This window comes from Nyctibius grandis, chromosome 2 (assembly GCF_013368605.1).
Source record: "Nyctibius grandis isolate bNycGra1 chromosome 2, bNycGra1.pri, whole genome shotgun sequence".
In the NCBI taxonomy this organism is placed as follows: Eukaryota; Metazoa; Chordata; class Aves; order Nyctibiiformes; family Nyctibiidae; genus Nyctibius; species Nyctibius grandis.
Window position 1 is genome coordinate 51,031,301 of NC_090659.1, and position 24,768 is coordinate 51,056,068.

Sequence of the window (24,768 nt, forward strand, 5' to 3'; positions counted from 1 at the left end):
TTTTTTTTTAATTGCATGTAAGTATAATGTACCATGCTGTTTCTCAAACTGATGTTGTTTTCAGGGTGCTTTTAAGCATTCTGCTTTTCCCAGGCTTTTCCAATTTCACTTCTGTAAAGTAACTTTTATAACTGTTTCTCCAGACTGAATGCTGTATTTGAAGTAGACACAGATCTTCAGAAGGATGTCCAGTTGAAAATTACAGCAGAAATGGCCTGGCCTTCCATACTTAGTTCACCACGCCATCTAAGCTTCCCTCTTACCAATACAAACAGTTCATCGGTAAGTTATTTTGTTGATACTATCATTTCATAGGGACTGCATTTTTAATAGTTGTTTCTAATTACATTAACCCCAATGTAAACTTTACAAAAATTGTGTTTCTGAATAGGAAGAAGAAATCTTTCTAGAAAATCCAGCTGATGTTCCTGTGTATGTTCAGTTCCTTCCTGTAGCTCTGTATTCTAACCCATCCACCTTTGCTGATAAAATGTTAGAACGGTAAGTATTGTTTCAGAGTAGTTAGGCCGTTCTCACTCTACAGCAAAATGCATTTGAAAAAAAAATGCATGCAGTATTTGGCAGCAGTGTTGGTAGTTAAATTTTTGGCCACTTCTAGAATTTCAATCATTAGCCCAGCTGAGAACTGAACCTAGGCTGATTGCCATTGAACGCACATCTTGCTGAGCTAAAATGATGTTTACATTTCTTCTTTAACTTGAAGTATGAGGGTGGGGAGGAAATAAGAAAAACTGAATGATCCTTTCAGCTGCATATTGTTTGAGCCCTACCATCAGTTCTTGATTTGTGCTAAAATCCTTAAGTGCAAGTATGTCATTATCTTCCTTGATCTGGGGAAAAAAAAATTGCATGTCTGTTTCAGGTTTAATTTGAGTAAGCCAACTAATTTCAATCTGAGGACTCTAGAGTTCCAGGTCTTCAGAAATTGCGTAAGTATTTCAATACATTCTTTAGATTTTTAAATTTAGATCTTTTAATGTTTTAATAAGAGTTCAGTCGTACATGTCTTCAAGTGTAGTATTAGTATGTGTGAAAAACATGATGCTTCTGTTGGATATTTTCAGAGAGTTAGGAAATGTAACAGTTAAAATGTCGCTTTTTCTGTATGCTTACCTTATAATAGGATTGCAGAAGTTGAAGGAAAACTGCATTTATTCACTATGTTATTGACACAGGATTATTTCCTTTGGTATAGCGGTTGGTAGTTCTAAAATTAGCGAAGTATTGAGTTCTCCATGGCTTTGTTTTTTATTTTAAATTATTTGAGTTTTGTGGACAACTTTTAAGCGTGTGCTTTTTCATATAGACCATGCCACATCCTGAACACTTTCTTTTCTCATCCAATATATACGCCTTTTCCCCTCCACTTCAGTTAGATTAGCAATTTGATGCTTGCACAGCATCTAAAAATGTTTTAACAGTGGAACATTTTGAGGGTAGAAAATGTTACGTAATGACTTAATGCTAATTTGGTGCTTAAAGTTTACATTTAAAAAACTTTTGAACTGTCTTCTGCTAGAGCTTTATGAATCCATATGTGTATAGCTTACCTCAGTTCTGTCTTGCTGTGTTCTTCTGCTTCTTAATATACACAGATGATTTACTAATAAGTTGGGAAATTCTTGTGCTATTAGACTTTCTCGTTGAAAAAAACAGTAGTTGTCTTTGGGTAGTACACTTCCTTATGACAAAACCAATTTTCTAGATAAATAGTATCATTTCCATGAAATATATGTAAAAACTTCCTATTTTTTTAAGTGTTGCTTTTCTTTCCCCACTCTCTTAAGGTCCAGCCACTACAAAGTACTGTAGGACTTACAAAGAGCCTGGCTCGTCACTCAGTTTTAAGCCTAATATTAAAACCTGGTGAGAGAAAGTCTGTCAAAGTAAAGTTCACTCCAGTTCTTAATAAAACTGTTTCATCATTAATTGTTATCAGGTATGATAGCTATTTTCGAAATGAGTGTGAGTTTTTCTGATGTTTTTTATTTATATATAAGATCATACTTGTGATCAGCTGTCAATAAGAAACTATCGCTTTTACAAGAATAATTGTAGAATCATCTGTGTCTGGAGAAAGATTTAATTTAAATGTAGTTGTGATATGTTTTACAGTAGTTAAACTGTTTTCAGTACATACTTTCTAATATAAAAATATAATCCACTGTTATACTTGGAGAATTGAATTCTTAAATACATACTACACTATCGTAACTTATAGATGCCATTTGCAAGATCAAGCTGCAATGCAAGTTCAGTCTTTCTACTAAAGAGCTCTGAATAACTATTTCACTTTTGTATCAGGTGTGATACATTACATTAATATGATGATAAAGTATGAACTTTAACTAGTACCTCATTGGGTTTTTTATTGGTACGCTACGTTGTGATTTCTTGGGTTTTTGTGTTGCAAATACGATGTTTGAGGCCCCCGCTATTTACTTCCATATTGTGGGAAATTATTTGTGGAACTGCTTGTACTTCTGTCCTCCAGATTTGGGATATGACTTCATAGTCTGTAGAGAAGCTTGCAGGAGCAATAGACTGCATAATCCTTTTATGAATGTTCCCCCTTTTTCTTTGTACACAGAAATAATTTGACTGTAATAGATGCCATAGTGGTACAAGGACAAGGAACAACTGAGAGCTTGAAGGTTGCAGGCAAACCTCCTGGTCCAGGAAGTTCTTTACGCTTTAAAATCACAGAAGCATTATTAAAAGACTGTTCAGAAAGTGAGTACTTCCTGAGCTACTATGCGGAACAGAAAAGAAATTACATTTTACATGTACAACTTGAAATTTTTTCCCCTGTTCTAGTACCCCAGAAATTTAATTTCTTTAAATATATTAAAATTGCTTCTTCATTCAGGCAGAAAATGAAATATTTTACCTTTTTCATTTTAATGTGAAAATTAGGAAAGATTAAACAAAAGCCCTTCATCCACTAAAACTCAAGAGGTGAAGACCCTAGTACATTTACTAGGGTAAGAAAACTGCAAGTGAAGCTTAGTCATTACCTCTTACGTGTTGTGATTTAAGATACAAAAAAAAAAGTTTTAATTCTGCTTGTGCTGGGACTTTTCACAGAATACCTCAACACGAAGTAGTACATCAAAGAACAGCTTAGATGATTTTTTGTGAGGCAGCAGTGCTATCAGAGGTTTGGAGTATTGTGTTTCTTCGCTGATGAGTTAGAGAGCTCTACAATTATCCGAGTGCCCTACCCTGACGGTGATGAGAATCTGGCTGCAGAGATCTGTTCCTGCAGGTTACGTAAAGATTTCCATGGGCCTCACTAGTCCCCTGTCCTGCTATAATACTGACAGAACTCTCTTCTACTGTAGAATATGAATATAGTGAAGGATATCTGTTTAGCACAACCCTAATTACTTTCTGCTGTTTGTTTCTAGAAATGAAATACAAAGAACCAAATTTCACACTGAGAAGAACATTTAAAGTGGAAAATACAGGGCAACTGCAGATTAATGTGAAAACTATGGAAATCAGTGGCTATACATGTGAAGGATATGGATTTAAAGTAGTTAACTGTCATGAGTTTGCCCTAAGTGCCAATGCCTCTAAAGACATTGTCATATTGTAAGTGTTTTCTTACATCTAAATGGAGTCTTACATTAGGAATTCTGTATACCTAATTCTGTTTCAGAGGAAAACTGTTGGTTAAATTCTGAGGGATTTTTACTTAAGCTTTCAGTGTTTTGAGGTTTTTTTAATACAACATAAACCATGAAATTTTTCTCTCTTCTTGCAAACACTATTTGATTTTTAAATAACTTAAAGTTTTCATGACTGACTATAGTATTACTTTCATTACTATCCAGTAAGTGTAACTTACTGAGTTGGAATAGTGTTACTATGTGGTTTTTTTATACATTTCCTTCATTTGAGTTGTGAATGCACATGAGATCTAGATTTACATAGGTTTTGGTGCATTGCAGTATGCGGAAAAAAGCCTTTAGTCTCAGGATTGTTATCATAATGCACAGCATTTTAGTGTTGAATATTTTGTCTGTTGCCTTAATGATAACGATTGTTTAATTCTGTCAGTTTTTATTGTAAAAGATATCTGCACCAAAACCTAATCTTTTTAACACTGCTTGGATTTAAATTTAACTATTCAGAATATGGTATCTAAAAAGTTCAGAAGATGCTTCTGTTCAGCAAGAGGATGTACGAGATATTGCAGGCAGTGAAACTTCATTAGTATTTCTGCAACAATCTTAGGTTGTGAGGAGACGGGAACATAGTGGTGATGTTTTTGAGAAGGCATGCAGTTGTGACTTAAAAGGTGAAGTGTTTAAAAACTTCATAGTTCACATAATGGTCAGTTCCATTGCTTACTTAGAACTGCTGTTAGTTTTTTACTGCATTCACAGTTTTCTTTTAACAGATTTGGTCAAAACTTAATTTTACCTATTATAATATATCTTCATATGATGTATCAGATGTGTTAAGCATAGGTGTTTATGAACTTAGTCAAACACATCTTGAGGTATTTGAAAGATACTTGTAAGTATTTTTAGGCTAATTGCATGGATGATTATTAGTCATACTAGGGCTATTTGTTATAAATGTTTGATTGGAATGCCCGTCATGGCAGTAATTGGTGGAGCTTGTGTTTTGTTATGTTGGGGTTTTTTTGTTGTTTTTTTTTTTTAATTTATGAATAATATAAATTACCTCAAACTTTCATGCTGTTGATATGAAAAGTTCTAATATGCTTTCCTTTATTTTCAGGTTTACACCTGATTTCACAGCTTCCAGAGTCATACGTGAATTAAAATTCATCACTGCAGGAGGCTCTGAATTCATATTTATCTTGAATGCATCCCTTCCATACCACATGTTAGCAGCGTGTGCAGAAGCGCTACCCAGGCCCAACTGGGAGTTGGCACTGTACATAATCATCTCAGGAATAATGAGGTAGTGTGTATATGTTTGTTCTTATATGTGCATGAACTACCACTGCTTGAATACAGGTTACAGAGAAGTATATATGTATTCAGTACATGCTATAATTGGTGTAAAAGGAAGTAGGGTGAGGTGAAAAAGGAGATCAAATTAATAAACGCTCCTGTGGATTTGAGTGTGAACTGTTTAAGGCTGAGGAGTACGGACTTTCTGCTCAATCAGAAGACAAAAATAATATACTTCTTGCTTGGGCCTGTTTCCTTACATGAGATAGATGCTCCTCTTAACCCTGGTAATGTGTAGGTTTTTGATAAATAATTAAGCCAAACTTGAATCAAATTAGGTATTAAAGCACTGCTAACCATGAATTCCCATAGAAATTTAAGCATCCTTCTGGAGTATTGTGCTTTAGAGAGATATGAGGCAGTGACTGTAATGAGCTTAGCAGATTAATTTAACTTTGCTGCCACTTGTATGTGACAGACAACTGGTGATGCTAATAATGGGATTTCTGAGAACCCAAAGGGAATTGTTTGCAACACAGCACACTCGCAGGTTACGTACTAGCATTTTAATGCACTTTTTTTCACAGCCAACAGATGTGTGTTAGCTATGACTGGTTGACATATGAGCTGAAAATTCCACTGCGTTTTCCTAGTCTAACCTCTACCTATATTTATTAAATTGAAATCCGAGGTTGTAAACAATGTGTCCCTGCTCACCTCTTGGATGTGAGACACTTTCCCCCACTGCCTTTATCTGGAGAAAACCCTAGCATAGAAACTTATCAGTATAAGTTGTTACTTATCAGTAACAACATGCCGTTTTCCTTTTTTATTAATGTTAAGCTTATATCTTAGCGTGAGATGGATTGCTACTGTAGATGCCTGTGATGAAAAAGTGGTCTTTATGTGCTGCAAATCCAAAGCATTATCACAGATATGTAATATTCCTTTATTTTTTTTCACATTAAGATACTGGCTCTTCCATTTTGCTGTACTATATTACATAAATGATCAGTTAGGCTGTCTTTCCTCCTAGGGATTGATAAAAGAAATACAGAAGATGAAGTTACAGCCTGCTGCATTTTCTTTTTTGACTCTTCAGCACTTTCCTAAGTAATGCAGTGTTACTTAGGAAACTGAATTTTCCTTAGTAACAGGAAATTTTCTGTTACTTAGGAAATTTAGTTTCCTAAGTAACACTGCATTACTTAGGAAAGTGCTGAGTAAGTACTTAAGTGGTTTTCTTCTGTATATCTGCTAGAAATTCATAGGCTTAGTTTCTCTTTATTGACAGAGTGAATAATGGTTGTCAGCTCGTAAGTGTAGTTTGCATGGATAATTTTATATGTACTATATTTGTTAATTAGACTTTACAAAAGAATACAGAATACTAATCCTTTCCCTCACTATGTCTTTTCCCTACAAGTACAAAACATCTTTCCTAGCAGCAACCTAGAGAAGAGTCCTAATGTAACCATTTCACAACATTCCAAGGATCCTGTGCACAGCCAGCCTCTCACTTTTAGTATGCCATCACGTAGGGGTTTGCTAGTTGCCACTAAAACAATACTTCCATACTGTTGCAAAGCTGTCCTTAATTTCTAGGAATGAATGAACAACTCCAGGAGTTAGTCTAGTTCATGTTTTTAATTTGATAAGGTGGTGTTTATTGTTGCCTTCCCTAAATCACTGTTGGTTTGGGTTGTTACCATACTTGTGGCTCCAAGTTTTGAAGTCCAGCCTGATAGAATATGTACAAACACAACAAAGGAGCCAGTCCTTTTTGTGAAGAACTTACCAACTAGGCATATGTGTGCTCCAGGATAAAACTGTGAGGGTAAAGAGGAATGTACCAAGATCATTCTTGGGTGCCTAGACCATGTTACTCTCCACTGTGGGGTGTTTCTCACACTAATTTGTTTTGTAATTTAAATGACGTGAACACTTTAGGCTAGTTATGTTTTTTTTCCCAATAATAATTTTTTTAAAAAGCAAAAACCCCAAACCACCCCTGCTCCCACCACCACCACACCAAAACCAGAAAGTGCAGTTAAAAAGACCACAAAACAAGATTTGTTCTGTTTTTCATTTCAAAGCTGGTATTCATTTCTCAAAACACTGAAGTTGGCTTACGTAGAGGGAGCAGAGTCCTTACCCAGAGAGTGGCAGAGGAGGAGAAGCCTTCAAGGTGACCTTTTGCTGCAGCCTCCCCTGTACCACCTCTGCAGAGCCCAGCATTGATACCGTGAGGGGAGTGCAGTGAGGCTGAGCAGGAAGCCCACCCAGCCCACCAAAACCCTCTGCACTCCGTGCCAACTTAGTGTAGCACCATGGTGGTAGAGATGTAATGCTCTTGTTGGTATCAGTCTTGTGAAACTTTCAAATAGCAGCATGGATTACAATTAACAAGTGAAAGAGATTATACCTTTTTTCTTTACACCCCAAAGGTAATTCCATTTTTGGTGGAATGGCACCCATGTGGTACTCTTCTGAGTAACAGTTTGTGTAAGCTTGTCTGAAAAATTCCCCTATTTCTTTATCTTTTCTGTGCCTTGTTAACATCTTAGATGAAAATTATCTTTCCCACCTTCTGCAGTCTGTTTATGCATCTAGAATCCTTTCTAATTCCTGGGGCAGGGGGAAAAAAAGCACTGATAACTAGCTATCAACAGCTGACTTGGTCTCAGAGTTGCTTGTATTTTTGGTGATAATTAAAAGATGATATCTAGACTAGATTATTTTAGCTAAAATTAAGCAAGAGGTATCTCATCCTTTTGTGTGACTCGGTGCTGGTTTTCATACATTTGGCTTAGAAAAACTGGCAGTCAGAACAGGGAGGAGAACAGAAACTGAAGTTGCTAATTTAAAGTTCTTTTCTCATAAACTTTCTAGGGTAATAGGCAAGGCAAGCTTTAGTCATCGTCATTGTGTCTCCTCCCCCCGAAACTCCCACCTGTTAGAAGATGAAATCGATAGCAGTGCGATGAAGGTCTCTGCAGTGGTTTTATTGCTTCATTCAAAAATATAGTTCACTGCAGTGCGTTATGTAAGTGGAGAACTCCTCAACATGGTATTGCAGCAGATGCAGTTAGTTGTAAAACTCCTCGAAATAATGCTCTTAAATTTTACTTCTCTGAGCAGCAGTACAATTCTCTGCAGAGAGTCTCTGCTTTTAAAATGGAATTGCACCAACGAGCTGTGAGAGCTGCTGACTACTTGGATGCCATTTTAATATTTTAATTGTATCTTTTTTTTTTCTTTTGGATTAATGTTCTTGGCAACTGCATGTCAGACTTGCATCTAGCTTCCGTTCTCAGTGTTAGTGATGTGTATATCATGCTAGACTTGTGTATTTTATGTTTCTATCAGACAAAGTTGTGGTTTGGATGCAATTTTCAGCCTTTTAGTACAAGATACAAACTTTGTCTTGTGTGATTAGATGCATTAACCTTAAAATGCTCAAAACTAAGAAATACTTAAGATGACTGCCTCTCTTGTCTGCAGTGTACTCTTTCTCTTGGTAATTGGAACAGCCTATCTAGAAGCTCAAGGAATATGGGAGCCATTTAGGAGACGCTTGTCCTTTGAGGCCTCAAACCCTTCCTTTGATATGGGAAGGCCACTTGATCTCAGGAGAATAGTTGGAATTTCATCTGACGGAAAGTAAGTATATGTCTGGGTTTTTGTGGGATGTTTTCCCCTTTGTTGTTCTTTAGTTATAAGGCCAGTAAGAAAGTAATACTGCTTTTAGAACAGGTGAATGAGTAGAGATCCTCCCAGTTACTTATAAAAAGATGGCTTGGATAAAAGGATGGATTTTGTTATTGTGATGAATATTCATATTTTGGAAAAAAAGAAAGGAAAAAAAAAAAAAAAACCAACAACCCAAACCAAACACTGTCAAGTTTCCTGTTAATGCTCCTCAAAAATGAAAGGTATAGACTGCAGAAAAATTGCAGGCCAGAAGTTCCTACCTTTGGTGTCTTAAGTTAAAAAAAAAAAACAACTCTCCTTTCAATGTTCACTCCAACATATATATTGACTGTCATTATACTGTGTTCTTGTTCATACGTACAGCGAGCAAGTGAACAGGACATGGTAAAGGCTACTGACTTGTCAGACAAGTTTTAGGCATTTTTGTTGGTTATATGCCAAGAGCAGTGTAGTTCAAGAATTCACAGACATAGAATTCTTTTGGACGTAGTGATTCTTTTCTCATGTGGAAGAATGGAAAGGTTGTATTTAGACACTTGTTGTTCTTCCAGCTTGAATGCACTTGGATCAGATTCTAATCACAGTTCATCCAGAGGCATCTATGGAGCAGGCAGTTCATCTTCACGATCCAGTGCAGGGAATCATAAACAATGCAATGCAACATCACACCTTCACAGCAATAGAAATGCACCTGATGTTGAAAGCATCAAATCCAAAACCAGTTCGAGCATACCTAATAGGACTTCAGCACAAGCAGCTTCCATGCAGTCAGTGAACAGAGCGGGCCCCTTTACCTTGGATTCAGGTGCCACAGCTCAGACTCATGCTGCAGGCAAAAGAGCCAAGGGGACAAGGCAGAACCAGCAGCCGACACAGCAGCAGGCACCAGCATTGGCAGAGCAGCCCCTTCAGCAACCCCCAGCATCCGGGTCCCAGCAACAAGAGCAACAGACTGAAAGCGCTTTGCCACAGCTACCGCTTCTCAGCCCGCCTCATGGCGAGTGTGCCAGCACCAGAAGGCACAGCTCGGAGGATTCAGATCTCACTGGGCTCATAGAAACTATGGAAAAAGACTTTGACCACCCAGAATCCCCTTCCCCAGATGTGTTTACAGAGCAGCCCCCATCTCCACTAGCAAAAAACAAAGGTAATACAATTCTGCTTTTTTTAATGGGATGATTCATCATGTAAGCCACAGAACAAGATTTAACCAGCTGTAAAGGTCATGTTTTCATAGCATGGAAAGTGATAGCTTCTCAGCTGTTGCCTACCCTGCTGTATGTGTCTGTGTCTTGAGCAGTTCCTTTCTTCATTTTATGGCAGTGAAGTTCTCCACACAATGCTAGATTGTCATTCTTCCTGCAAAATTTTTGGAACATTTTGATGAAAGAAAGTGTGAGTGTTTAGATATCTGACCTTCTGAAGTGAAGAAGAAAGATGCTTTTAGTTTCTACTCCTTTGCCTTTGGGTTAGCATCCATCCCTCCCACCTCCATCACTTGTTCTTGGGGCTGGGGAAAGGAAAAGGAAGTTGTCCTAGCCTATTATGAAAACTGAGACGGGAAGAAAGGGAGGAAGGGAAGAGAGAGATGTGTAAACCCCTGTGGTATTGTTTGGGAAATGGAATTCTTCATGCCCAGACTTGCAGCTGTAGAAAATCCTTGATGTCAGGTGGTCAGCAAATTAATATATGGCACCAGTGTTTATAAGTTACATTCATCTTTGCGTGCAGTTAGAGTTGAGTTTGAACTGTTTATGCATCTTTTCAGTTGTCTAATGCTTAAAATAATGTATTGAATTTTGTACATTAGATACATTCAGACTTTTAAAATTATGTCAGTTATTTTCCTTCTTATAAACACTTCGATAGAGTAGAACTTCTAATCATGCTTTCTGTATTAGCCATTTCAGTTGTGTCCCAGAGTTATGTGGTGATAAATTTAATCTTAATGTGTTTATTTCTAAATGATTTTTCACTTTTTTCTAACACCACAGTTGTACAGAAACAGTACTGATACTGTGTTGCGTATTAGAGATGAAGTTAAGAAAATGAATGATAGGAGGGCATAGAAACCCTAAAGCATCTGTGTGATTACGTACCACCAAAGAGGAAAGCTTCACTCTGTTAAGTAGTAATAAGCAGAAAGTTCTTAATTAGTTCAGAGTGGATGTGATGATGCACCTGGACTTTCAAAGTGGAGACTCTGAGGTGATGGGAGGTTTTGGGACACTGCTGAAATATGCTGCTTTGTTTCTGGGCTTTTTTGGTTTTATTTTAGACAAAGGGATGTGGTTGGGGGAGTTAAGATTACGAGAATTATGACCAGTTTGTCAGTTACTCGTTTCATAAAGGCTAAACAGTACTCCAGCAAATGACACGACGGCAAGTAGGCTTCAAAGGCAGCGTCTATGTTAGCAAATATTACAGTATTGGAGCTCTGGAGAGCAAAATGGCTGGTAGTGAGGATGCAACATCCTCATGGGGCGTCTGAGTGGATTTACGGTGGACTGATCCAGTCCACATGCTGAGTGCCTGAAAGGACTGGGAGCGGTTGTGGAGTGCATCTTCCCTTCATAGTTCAACCTGAAAAGAAACCAGCTCTTGCACTCCAATCCTGCTGTACGATGCAGCTGCTACACGGCGTGTGGGGACCAGTGAGTTTGGTTTCAAAAGCATATTCCTGATCCAAATCATGTGGTGTACCTATGTTAACATTCTTGTACCTATAGTATTTTCTAGCATTCTATGTATTGGGAGCTTGTCTTAGCAAATAGCTGCTCCTAAGTGTTGACAGACCTTTAATTACCTTTTTTCAACTATATTTAAATGCATTTTCTTGAGATGGGTGGTTGTATTGATTTCTCTGTCAATTTCAAAAGCTGTTTAAACGATGATAAAATACTTAGTTCCTAATCACTTACATGGGTTCCATTTTTTGGCATTACTTTCCTGTTTTGTAACTTTCTCCTAATTACAAATTCATTCAGATAAATTCACATTTTTCCTCCTGTTACAGAGGCTTTGCATTATTTGTGCTTTGGCAAGGTCATATACTGAATATTTAAACATATTCTATATTGCAAAATATGTTATGAATGTCATTTTTTTGCAATCCAGATCGTTTTCTTGACCTCTTCATCATCTCAGATCAGTAAATCAGATTTATGCACGTAGACATCTTTATTGACAAGCTTTATAAAAAAAAAAAAAAACAAAAACAAACCAGCATTATCTGTAAACTGTAACTTGGCTCACAAAAGCTCAGAGCATCAAGTAGAACTTGCTCTCTTTAAAAATGTAAAATCATAGCGGAAGTTCCGTTATCTATCTGGATCAACACACACACACTGATGTTTTTCTTTAGATAAACAGCTAGAGCTAGTCACAAACATTTGCAGCAGCAGCAGCTTCTGGACTAAAACTGGCACTCATAATATCCTGTGCAGAATTCCCATCTTTATAGTTTTCTGTTTCACCTTTCTAATACTCGGGTCGTGGCAGACTGCTGCGGAGGCTACATTAGATTTTTGTTGAACAGCTGCTTTACGTTATATTTTTATACCATAATAACATTTTATGTAGATTTTCTAATGATGAACATTAAAACTGTTTAGCAATCCCAAATGTAGACTAAATTTGAAGCAAATCTTAGAACAAGGCCTTCTGAGGCAAAGCCAGAATAACCCCAATAAGCTGGAAGCAGACCTTTAGAAAATTTCCATACAAAGATCTACTTATATTTACACTTTTATTTGCATTCACACTAAAAAGAATATTTTGTCTCTAATATTTTTGTTGTTCTTGATACTGAAAACATTGATATTAAGTCTGAAAAAAAGCAAAGTTTGAAGGCACTGCCCTTTGATATGTATCTGGTATTTGCCAAAATACTGAAGGCAAATTTATGTTTTGGTACAGACTTCCCCTGAGGAACATTTTGCCAGATGAAATATGACAGCTGTTATTGTGCTTCCAGACTCAATTCTGACTTGAGTTGGTACAAATCCCAGTAGGGGCTGAATCCACTTATTCAGCACAGGTTAATTGAGTCTTTACTTGAGTGAACTATTACATCCATCCTGGAAGCTGTATGCAGGCACGATGTGGCATGTAAAGGAGAATGCTTGTTCTGGAGGGCAGTATCTAAGAAAGATCTTATTGGTAAAGGCGTATATTACATCTAATGAATGACATAAGGTTGTTGTGAATGCTCTCATCCTGTAAGAGAGTAACAAGAGGCAATGGTAAGGTAATGATGACTCCACACAGACGTATGCACCGTTTCTCTGTATTGATGCTTTTTTTGATAATTTTCTTACTCCCCAGGAGCCTAATCCTGCCTGTTTTGCAAGCCAGGGCGTCTGCCTGGATTTTGAAGGTTCTTAAGCCTCTACATTTTGAACTTATACTATGCTACATTTCAGTTTGCGTGTAGAAATTGCAGGAAAAACATAATCAATTGTTCAAGTAGCATTATTTATTTATATGTGGATTGCTTCAAGAAAATTGATTAAACATCCCTTGGAGTGCTTAATGCATTATTTTCCCTACTTTGAGATGCAGTAACACTTTAATGTGCCAAGCCAAACTATTTTACATTCAGCTTAGTCATACCTCTTAGAATAGTACACTCTGCAAGAATAAAATATGTCAAGGAGAGAAAGTATGGTTGGGTGTGAGATTTCAGGTTTTGGGGGTTTGCTTTTTTTACATCTTTGCTAGACAAATACTATTAGTTGATTTTTCTCATCCACTCTAATCTTACTGCAAGTTGTTAGGTTTTTTTAACTGACGAGCACGCTAATCGTTTCTGTTCTTCATTTGTTCAGACAATAAAAGTTGTACCAACTTCTGAAGTTCATGTTTAAATCTAGTCTTACATGGTGAAACTGTCAAATTGGATTCTAAGGTGTTTAAAAGGAATGCAGGAACAGAGCAGAGAAGAATTATAGATAGCCAGGTGCCCACCATCTACAGAGAGGCAATGGAGGTAGGGCTCAGGAGCATAAATGTGACAGTGGAGATCAGGGTTCTTCAAGTTTGATGCTATTGCTCACATTTGGTGTGAAGTGGCTGTGAATAGTTGGTGTATCATAACAGATGACAAACTTCAGAGGCTTAATCATGTGGATTAGTCTCTAAAATGAAGTGAACTAGCCCATCTCGGAGTAGTGCTGCTGAGCATCTAAAGCATCCTTATCTCCGTAGGGAAGGGGAAAACACTTCAGCGCAAGGCTAAGCCACAGAAGAAGAGGGAAGAAAAGGATAGAAGAGGGAAAGGAAAGCAACAGGAGGATGAACTGAAGGATTCCTTGGCAGATGATGACAGTTCTTCAACCACAACAGAAACCTCCAACCCAGATACAGAACCACTTCTCAAAGAGGTACGGCATTGCTCATAGAAGGAGGCTCCTGTGTAGCTGGTGGGTTACCTGTTAGAGCAGGAAGACAGTCTCTTCACCCCACCCCCAGCTTTCATAGACTATAATACCTAACAAAGGAAGAATGTTAATTTAAAAACATCTTTCCCAGTCCCTGCCTTCACGTATTCTCTGTAACATTTGTGAACATGCTTGAATCATGTAGTCTCAGGACTGAAAGTGTGTAAGAGACTGTGGCTTCAATAAGCCGCCAGTTGTCAGCAGCATTGTGGTAACTGTTTCTCTGCACGCTCCTCGCCTGTTCTATTTGCAGAATAAAACGCCGAAGTATGGACACTGATTTTACTTGATAACTAAGGTGTATGCTGAAGCCATGCATTTTATCAGTTACAAAGGGTCACTTCACTGGTGGTAGCTTGTCAGCAGATAGTTAACTTCATTACCTTAGACAATAACCGTACCTTTATTTTACTCATTTGGCTTACATGCTTCTAGGAAATAAACTAAAGCTCTAACAATTTGTGTAGTGGTCAGGTTGTCATAAATACTTGTGTAGGGAACCAAACAAAGCAAAGGTAATCGCAAAGAGAAGAAAACCAAGCCTAAATTTTGACATGTCTTAAATTTGAACTTTGGAAAAGATAGGGATTCTAGCTGGGGGAAAAAAAGGAAAGAAATCCGTGCAATATATTTTAAAAGTTACATTTTGGTAAGTGTTCATTTGAAAGTCATCTTTGATTTTCAGGATGGCTATATGACAGTATACTTGTGTTCAGAAAGCCTTAGAAATGTGGTTAAAAAAAGTAATAAATTGAATGGTGAAGTTGCTCATATTCTTTGCTTTGTTGGGTGTTTTAGCCTGGGCTCCGTACAACAGATGCAGTGTAGGTCTTAGTACAGAGCTTGCATCTTTTTAAGTCAACCTGGAGGCCGTAGCCTGAGGAGCTGTGTATTTGCAAACATCAGATCTGCTTGAAGCACATGAATTTGCTAGATATTTCGATTTCTACTTCTCCAAATAGGAAAAAATAGATAACACGTTTTATAGGTATACTCACTGAGTAGTAAAAAGATACCTTCTGTGCTGCTACAATGCTTATGTTTTCAAATAGCATTCTTTTCTCAGCCTTATTTATACTATGTATGTTGTGATGCAAGGGGGACTTTTCATTAATATTAATGTTATTATAATGTCTTATATAGGAACCTGAAAAACAAAAGGGAAAAGTTATACCAGAAAAAACTGAAAATGAAATAGTCCAAGTCAAACAGAAAACTAAAAAACTACTAACAAGTATCAAGAAAGAAATCCCTGTAGATGTGAAAACCAGGTAAGCATAACCAAGGCTTTTCAGTAGAGAAGGCATCATGCTTGAAGGGAAGATGGACTGATAAAAATCTGTGTATTCGACTGTTGTGGCTGCCATTCTGGCTAATGCCAACAGCAGATACCTTTAAGCAGCTTCCTCTTCCTTCCTGATATCAGGGAATATCTGAAGCTTGTAAATAATAAATTATCTAATGGGAATACAGTGCACAAATGAGAACTAAATCCGGAGAAGAAAATCAGGTTCAGCAATGTTAAGCTTTTTGTAACAGGTATCACATACACAAAATAGGGTTAATGTTTCTACAGGAGCTTCTAGTGGCAGCACAGTAAGCCAGCGCTAATGTGAGTGCCTTTAGTTACTCTTGGTGAAATTACAACCATGCAATTTCCTTTTTTGTATCATAGACTAAGATCAGAGTCTTGGATAAGTTATTAAAGGAGGCTGCTGCTGCTGCCAGTCCCTTTCCCTTACTGGCAGGTGGTTGATTGCAGACGATAGAAAGGGAAAAAATGAAGAACTGTAGTCTTACTATATCTAGTTCATTCTGAAATAGTATTCTGAAATCAGATTGGTATCCTAGTGCCACAAAAGTAAACTTTACCAAACGGAGGCATGGTATATTGGTTTGTGTTTTCCCTGTTGCTGTAATTAATACTAGACTAACTGGGATTAGTAGTTAGTATAAATTAATTTTCTTCAAAATATTTCTGAAAAAATTGCCTGGCAAAGTCTCCTCCTTATGTTATTTATTCTTACCATTATCTACTTTCCTTTATCATATAAATCACAAGTTCATTACATGTGACAATATTCAAAGGCCACAATGAGAGCTGGTTTGGAATTTTTCTGCAAGAAACGAGTAAAATAGTTCCTCCCTAGAAAGTCTGAGAGATATAATCAAATAGCTGGAGAAAAAGAACAATATATAGGCAAATGAATTTGGTGGTGGGTCTGAATAGTTTTATGTCATTGACTAAAAGACGATCCTGTACATTCAGGGCAGTAGCATATCAGGAGCATGTGATCTAACAAGAGTGTGTGGGGGCAGAGTAGAGAAACGGCAGTTGCCATTTCTTATAGCCTCTGTATAATCAAGCAGGTTATGTAATCCTGGAGGTCCAGGATGAAAGCTGCTCCTGGAAGGTAAGTGAGCCCTAATAAATATGTGGAGCCATGTGGGTAGAAAATGAGCCAGGGCTAGGAAGGGTGGAGTTGCATATAAGAGAAATACAAAATTCTGCTTATGAATAGCTTTGAAGATGAGTACAAGTTTGACAGAAGAAAGCCACAGGAGACCAGTCTTTTGTAAGACTGCATGGCATATATATAAATATAAATACAAATATTAAAAAATGTATATATAAAAAAAATCTCCTCTTCAGCAAGCTTAAACATAAATTGATCTCTGTTTTCATTTAGTTCCTTGGAATTGTCTTATACTCCCCCGCTGGAAAACAAGCAGCGCAAAACCTTTCCATCCAAGATATCTACACAGCACCTTTTGACAAGTGGGTCTAAATCAAGAAACCCCCCCAAAATGAGAGGTAGTGTGAGGCTATTTTTTATCAATACCTCAGGAGTTTTATTTGGTTGGTTGTAACCCCTCTCGAGTGCTTATTTCTAAGTCTGGTGTGAGAAGAAAGCTGTTCAGTTTACTATCCACAGACTTGCTTTTCTTCTTTTGTTTTAATAGGTCCAAACAGTAAGTTAATGGAGAGCAGGCCATCAGTATTAGCAAAATTCCTCCCCAGTGGTTCTGGACAGGAGCTAGGAAACACCAGCAGCTCAGAAGGGGAAAAGGATTCTCCACCGCCAGAATGGGACTCCGTGCCTCTTCACAAAGCTGGCAGTTGTAAGTAATCACTAGAAGATGACAGAACTGGTCTTCTGCAATGAATATCCATAGGTAGGCTTGGTCTGTTTATAGATCTTCCTCTCTTTTTTTCATTGCATAGTTGTGCTCCTTTTGTCTACTGTAGGCCTCATATTGATAGTGTCTGGTACGATTTGGGAGGTTTGAAAACCACATGGGCAGAACATGGGCCATTCCGCAGTTCTTCAGTGATGAACAGAATTCAGAAGCTGCTGGGGAAATTGAGGAAATGAGAATTACTGCTCGAAACCAAAATGTATTTGCTACAGCAGATGGGGTTTTGCTTGGTCAAGTCTGCTGCAGCCAAAGTGGAAACTAATTACAAGAGAGGAAGCACTGAAAACGCCTTAATTCAGTGGTTGGCATGAGGCACTACCCATAAGCGTTGGGTTGCATTGTTAAGTCCCTTGTGTGGGACTGAATCACCTTCCTCTTGGTTGCATGCAAACATAGTCATCCCTCTCCACAGCGCTCACTTAGAAAGGTTCTTTCTTCTCTACAAATCAGTTTATCTTGGTGCTTTTATTGCAATACAGTCTCTCTGAAAGTAGGTAGTAAACCTGCATAATGATAGGTGAATATAGAAAAGGAGCTCCTGCTTCGATCACTGGGAACAGCCGTTGTCCTAATTCCTCAATTTGAACAGCGGGGATAGCGGCAGTTTGAGAAGCCTTTGTTTTAAAGTAAACACTGCAGGAAAGTGTTTTGTGTTTCTCTTTATAGCTACGGACAACCTTTATAAACTCTCTCTACAAACCCTGAACGCTGATGCTTTCCTGAAACAGCGACAACCCTCGCCAACACCCGCCTCTCCATCTCCTCCTCCTCCTTCCTCATCGTTAGCTTTCGGACGAGGAGGCACTTACAGCAGCATCGTGAACAGCAGCTACAGCAAGTGAGTCCAAATCTGCACCTCCTACTGATTTCCCAAGCACAGAGCACTTGTGGAACCCATGTGCTTCATACGGTGCATTTCCCTTTTCTCAGACCCATTTCCTCTTCCCGTGGAAACTGCTTTTTTGCAGATACTACTGTGCATATCTTACCATGCTATTTATATTTTTCTGGGGTTTCTTACGACTTGGTAGATTGGAAAAATGCTCAATTGCATGAACCTGTCGAGCTGTTGTTAACATTTTCATGAATGCTATCTTGAATTGCTGCTTTTTTATCAAACTGCTGAAATCCAAAACCTTACTCTTCTTTTTTTTTTTTTTTTCCCCCTCTCCTTTAAGTGAAACGAAAAGCAAGCAGCCTAATGGTACCAAACACAAGCTGGCAAAGGCAGCCTCTCTTCCAGGCAGGAATGGTAACCCCACTTTTGCTGCTGTAGCTGCAGGTTATGACAAGAGCCCAGGTACTAGAACCAGTTTGGAGTTCTAAATATTTCTGAGTGTTTCCTGAATATTCTGGTTTTTTGGTTTTGTTCTTGTTTTATTGTACTCATTATATATATATATATATATATACACACACATATATTCTTGCAGGTGGCAGTGGTTTACCAAAGGTTACTCCAAGCAAGACAGATGTTTCCAGCAATATCAGCATTTCCCACACGGTTGTTGACAGTGATGGCTCTGACAGGTAATTTTTATATTCTCCAGGCAAATACCTAGGCCCCTAGAAAAGAAGATTGTAAGCTGTTAATGGCATTTTGAAGGTAGTGACAGAATTCATTCTGGTTCCTTTTTTTTGTCTTTTCTTTCTCCCCCTTTTTTTTTTATTTTTAAACTTTTTTGAAGTCTGGGCACAGCATCTCTCACTTTTTTAAAAAAAATTTAGAACTTACGAGTGACTCAAAAGTAGAGAGAAGGATGTTCTAGATGTGATGGAGACTTTCTCCCCCTCGTTCTCACTCACTCAACAGTCTTGTGTTCCCCAGGCGTCCAAAGCATGAGAAATCAGCTTGGCTCTTTCAGTATTGAGGAGCGTGTACCAAGATCACTTGAAATAGTTTACAGGCAGAATATCTCTCTGTACACCAATGTCTTTCACTCCCAGTTTTAACACTGAGACCAGAACTATCACTGGGCTTTGCTTTAGAAGGAGGAGGAGAATAGAGCTGCATTCAGTCATGTTCCCCAAGGCATGCTGTCTTTTCTGACATGTTTTGGCAGCGTAGGTCTGTCTCGGTTGTAAAAAGCTGTGAGTGTCTGGTAACCTTTCTGGAATAGGAAAGAGGCTTGAATTCAAGTTTCAGTACGAAAAGGAATTGCTTTTCTGAGCAAAGTTTGTGGGTGAGGTTTTGGTTTGTTTTTGTAAATGTTTATCACTGGTTCCAGTTAACTCATCTGTATTCTCAAGAAGCTTTCCCACAAGCTAGAGGGTGAGCATTTTCATCCCTTCTGAGTGGCCCTAAATTTTATCTGCTTGTCAAAAAAACTGTGCTATGACTTGGACCCTGTATGTGTTCTGAAAAACTGAGCAAAAGAGCTACTCAGGTTTGTGTTGGAGCTCAGTCTACAGATTAAAGAGCCTGATATCTAGAGCAGTGTGTCTCTCCAAGGTGGATGTATACACAGGAAAATGGTATTTCATTGAAATCTGTTGTTAAAACAAAAATAAGCTCATTTCTTAACTCTTGATCATCATTAAATATATATATCATTATATATACCTATGTATATATGTATGTACGCACACATGCATTTGTACGTATATATTTGTATATAGATTAGTTAAAGTCTATATTGTTGGTAGTACTGTGTTAATGAGTTGTGTATTGCTTTCCCATTACTCCACAATATTTAGTTCAGGTTTGTGGAGTCCTATCAGCAATCCCAGCAGTCCCGACTTCACACCTCTCAACTCATTCTCTGCATTTGGACATTCTTTTAACTTAACTGGAGGTGAGTTTTTGTTTTCAACTATTTTCTGTATTCAAATACCAGTAAAGAAATGGTATGTCTCCATTCCACTCGTCCAAGTACAGGCACTGTTCCCATCCCTGCCCCCAAAAAGGATGACTACATAGGAAAGCGTGGTAAAAATTTGGTGGTGTATTCTGTTTTTCAGCCCAGAGAGAGTTATTGGAAACTCTTAGAGTGTTTGTTGGGCTGGAAATACTTGTTTTTGAAGTTTCTCCGTTTCAGTAAAATTTCTTGATATTTGTTTTTTCCTTTAGTCTTCCTGCCCTCCATCCCTCCCCCTGAAGCTTTACAGTAGGTCTCAAAAGTGTGCTGCTGGGCCTGTGGTTTCCTGAACACTTTACGCCTGCATAAAACCATTGCTCTATAAATGAGGCAATGGCCCATCCTTCATGTGTGTCCTCTAGCGTTTGTATAGCTGCATGAGGAACTGATACATACTAAAACCAGCCATTAATTCCTGTACTTAAATATTTAGGTAAACTTTCCATAAGTGACTGCTGTGATGGGCCTTGATGCAGTCAGGCTGTGTTGTAGGGCATGGATGCTCTGCATACTTACTGTAGAGTTGTATACTGTGTTTGGGGTTGAATGGTATTTTTTAAGGTGTTTGCAGAAGATGATAAGCAAAGCAAACTTTTTATGTGGCATTTGCTGGATGGATTGTATGTCTACTGAAAAAATGCTGTCTATTGAAAAAACTGGATGCCTACTGAAAAATGCTGGGGGTCTGCCATCGATAGCAGCTGCTGCTGTGGTGTTCTTTCGTCTTCAACAGTCGGCACCAGACTGAGGGATGGCAGTAAAGTGCCTGGGATCAGTTCTGTGTGTGGGGACCAGGCGAACAATGAGCGCTGGGGCTGCCCTCTCCTTCTAGCAGAGACAGGGTCTGGGCTGGGTCACAGCCAGTGCTGCCTCCTGTACCAGGAGTTACCTGGGAAGGGAGTGCTGCAAGGCAAAGGAGTGCTGCAATTCTGAGAGGCTCCTTCAGCTGGGTCACTTTCTCCGCCTGCAGTTAACTTGTTAGGAGGAAGTGCCAGGACTTTCAGTATTGCTGTGCTTCTGCCTGGTTCCCTGACTGTTTGCTTTCAGGTAAATAATACCAGGAACCAAACAAATCCCATAGGCCAATACTGAATTATACACAGTAAGCGTGTAACTCTTTTCCCCACTATAACAGTGATTCTAACTCTGTAGCCACTGTCTGATGTAGGGCACGTGAGACGAGATCTGTATTACTGTGGGACCTTTTCTAATCTTAGTTCTTGCACTGCAGCAGGACCTGATAGAAAAATATGGGAAATAACTGTGAAGAGTAGTAGTCTGCTGTGGTTCTTGGAAAAAGAGGAAGAGTAATTTACTCAGTTTTATTTCATTTTATTTTTAGAGGTTTTTAGCAAACTTGGTTTAGCTCGATCTGCTTATGGGCAGGATGTTCAGAGAAACTGGAGTGAATTCAATAATGTTCCATCATCCATCTGGGATCCTTCAGCTACAGATTCTGTACCCTCCTGGCCAACAAGCTCGAGTTCCCCGACTCATACAACTGCAGTAAGTATTCAGTCCAAATACAGCATTTTATTACTGTTACCAGCCTGTTCTGTATTCGCCATCTAATTTCATTTAGAGGATTTTTAAATTTGGATGAAAAAAATCAACTGAACAATAAAGGAAAAGGGAAGCCATACGTATTCATTATTCTGTGTAGTTAAGTTGATGTGGCTGTTGGATAAAGAGTGATTAGTCTGCTCACTTGCGGGTGATGAATCCTTGTAAATTGCTTCACATAAAAACATTTCTCACGAGAGCATCTTGCAGCACTTACAAAAGTGTGTTCTGTTCCCGCGTGCTTCAGGATTGTGGAAAGAGCCGTTCTGCTCCTGTGCCGTGGCTGGACACTGCCTCTGTCACATCCAGTTTGATGGGCAAGTTGCAAAGTAGCCAATATGATAACTTGCAGACTTTGATTCTGCTTCCTGAATGCAGTGTTGCACCTACTTGTAAATTAACAAAAGGTCAAAAAAATCTAAAAAACCTCAAATATATTCTTTTCAGTTTAGAAAAAACACTAAAGGACTGAGCATAAGGTGAAGCCTTTAAACTGCCTACTGATTTTGATGGAGATCTTGAGTCTAGCCAGAGAAGAAAAAACAACTTTTACACAGATTGTGGCACTAGTCTCTCATCCTTGTGCCCCTCTATCTGTCAGAATAAAACTTAGACCACAACAGCTGCCTTAGTGCTAGCTGAAATCGTTCTTCATCTTGTCTTCTGAAAATGTTTTTGTAGTGAGTAAGAAGCAGTGTTTACTTCACCTGGTAGCAGTTCAGATGGAGTGGGGGAAGGTGGGGGGCAGGGGAAGCGAAGAAGGTCACACAGCTTCTTATAGACACACACTCACTGATCCCGCCCTCGTCATGCAGTTACAGCTGTAGCTGTAACCTCACTAAAACTATGTAAGGAGAGATTTTTGCTTTTTGGTCACATGGAGGGCACATTTCTCAGCATTGGCTGGAAGGAGGTATTGAGGACAACCCGAACAATCTCTCTAGCTCCTAACCTATTTCCTGTCTGTTTCTGAAAAATACCTGTAAGCGTGCTTCAGGAAGCATCGAGACGGAAGCCAGACAAATGGTATAGAAGAGTTGTCAGTCTCTCCCTTTAAATCCTTGGATTTTTGGGGAGGGAAAAAAAAGGCATTTTAGGAGCTTATTCAAGGAGAAGATCACTTAATAAACAAGAAGCAGCAAACAGACTGCGATGTTCAAAGCCTTTTTAATGATGCTGATTTTTTTTCAACTGCTTACGGTGAGCCAGAACAGGAAAACTTGGCTGTTCCTGCCACTGAACCTCCTTGCTCCAAGTGCTAGATAAGAGAGCAGGTACCGGGCCAGGGCCCTGCCCTTTTCTCCTTTCTGCCACAAGAGCCAAAGCCATTCTTGCAAACAGCACTTACATAGTGGTTTCTGTGTTACCCTCTTTTCTAGGAAGGTTTCTGGGGAGTTGATTTTGATCATTCTCCTTCCTTATTCCTCTTGCTTTCCCATTTTACACATAACTCCTTGCTTCTGTACTAAATAGCATTTGACTTCTGGGTCTCGTCTACCCTCAGGCCTTGCTGCATTGCTGGTACTTCTTCCCAAGTTTCTTTCTAACCATAGTCCCTTACTCCTCTTTCCTCCATTTCCCTACCTGTACTTTTGTCTGACAGCCACTTCGTACCTCCCTCCACCAGCCCTGAAAGGGAGCAGCAGTCTAATGTAAGGTACTCTTCTCTGCTGCTCCTTTCCTGGTTGTTTCTACTTTATCAGCAATTGCCTTTCTATCAGGGTCTCCCAAATGCTTTTGGGACAGGTAGGAATAGTTTCTGGCTCTTGCCCACAGGAGGAAATAGAGTGGACTTTTAGTGTGTTAGGCTTGGTGCCTGAGCAGCAGAATGAGTGTTTCCTGCTTGGTAGTCTAATGCTTGTATAGCTTAAATATAACCATTTAGTTATGTAACAGTAATAAACTGTGACCCTAGTTTGGCTCAGCTTCTCAGTGACATTGGAGAGTCCTAATGACGTTGGCCTGGTTAACCCCTGAGTATGCTCCAACCCTCAGGATCAAATTCTTTGAGGAGCCTTTGATAACGTGTTAGTGTCGAACCAATTTCAGGTATGATAAGACTGAGCATATCGTCTTCATTCCAGGGGAGAAAATAAACACCTGAAATGAAGAGATTTCCAGAGTTTACCTTGTTTACTTTTCTAAAGGGTTTTTTATTTTGATCTTCAGATGCAGAGTACACTGGTACTGGTTAACCTTTAGTGTGCATTATCTGAGGGCAGAGATCCTGGGAAGGGATGCCCTAACTCTACCCAGTAAATCCAAACATAAGGATGTTTGTACCTTACAGCACATACTCAACAAGTCCACTGCCTTTTGGATGTATCAAGTTTACTGTATATTTGCAAATTGAATTTACAGCATATGTACATTAAACCTGTTGGCACTGAGGTATGTAGTGCGTTAAGCCTACATATGTAGCAGGTTCTGTGCTAATATTAGCATGAAAGTTATGCTAACCTTTCTCATCTCTATCTTTGGCTGCTTCCGGGTATCACTTTCCACCACACCATGGGTTAGATTCCTCTGCTTGTTGCTTGCTACTGTTTGGGCATTAATAAAACAGTTGACAAAACCTGGGCCTTGCTCACTTCTGCGTGTGTTCTCTAGGCTTGCTGTACCTGTCTCTACATCCCAAATGCATTTGTGACATGTCGTGCAGCACACCTGCATCTGCACCATGACCATTTGTCACGAGACTTCCAGATGTCTTGAGCCAGGGCAGGCTTACTGGAACTCTATGACAAATGGCCAGTTCTCCAATCCCCTCTCCCATCACCTGGATAAATTTTGGATGAGAGAAAAAGTAGGTACAGTGGGTCTGAACATGGGTAGGTTCATCCAAAATGTAGTATTTATAACAGATATGTCTGAATGCAAGGAGATAATTCTGCAAACATCCAAAAAAGGATCGAGGAACAGATTTTGCTGCTACCTTCCATTACAACTTGAATTTTGTTGTTTTTTCAAGACTTGAACCATGTTTATCTACCTCATTCTAACTAGTATCATTAAGCTTGAGCTTTTTGGCCCTTG

General features: G+C 38.8%; 1 protein-coding gene across 2 annotated transcripts in view; it reads left to right on the forward strand.

Moving 5' to 3' along the window:
• The window catches only part of TMEM131 (transmembrane protein 131), a 103,976-nt gene that overhangs the window by 77,837 nt on the left and 1,371 nt on the right, over positions 1–24,768 (forward strand). For both annotated transcript variants that reach the window (XM_068424104.1, XM_068424111.1), the window contains exons 23-40: positions 144–282; positions 392–501; positions 884–950; positions 1,809–1,960; positions 2,612–2,754; positions 3,432–3,618; positions 4,777–4,962; positions 8,460–8,618; positions 9,221–9,816; positions 13,878–14,053; positions 15,254–15,381; positions 16,801–16,925; positions 17,075–17,233; positions 17,978–18,149; positions 18,490–18,611; positions 18,745–18,841; positions 20,009–20,106; positions 21,512–21,675. In XM_068424104.1, coding sequence (XP_068280205.1) covers positions 144–282; positions 392–501; positions 884–950; positions 1,809–1,960; positions 2,612–2,754; positions 3,432–3,618; positions 4,777–4,962; positions 8,460–8,618; positions 9,221–9,816; positions 13,878–14,053; positions 15,254–15,381; positions 16,801–16,925; positions 17,075–17,233; positions 17,978–18,149; positions 18,490–18,611; positions 18,745–18,841; positions 20,009–20,106; positions 21,512–21,675 — 2,980 coding nt within the window. The remainder of the gene's footprint in view (positions 1–143; positions 283–391; positions 502–883; positions 951–1,808; positions 1,961–2,611; positions 2,755–3,431; positions 3,619–4,776; positions 4,963–8,459; positions 8,619–9,220; positions 9,817–13,877; positions 14,054–15,253; positions 15,382–16,800; positions 16,926–17,074; positions 17,234–17,977; positions 18,150–18,489; positions 18,612–18,744; positions 18,842–20,008; positions 20,107–21,511; positions 21,676–24,768) is intronic.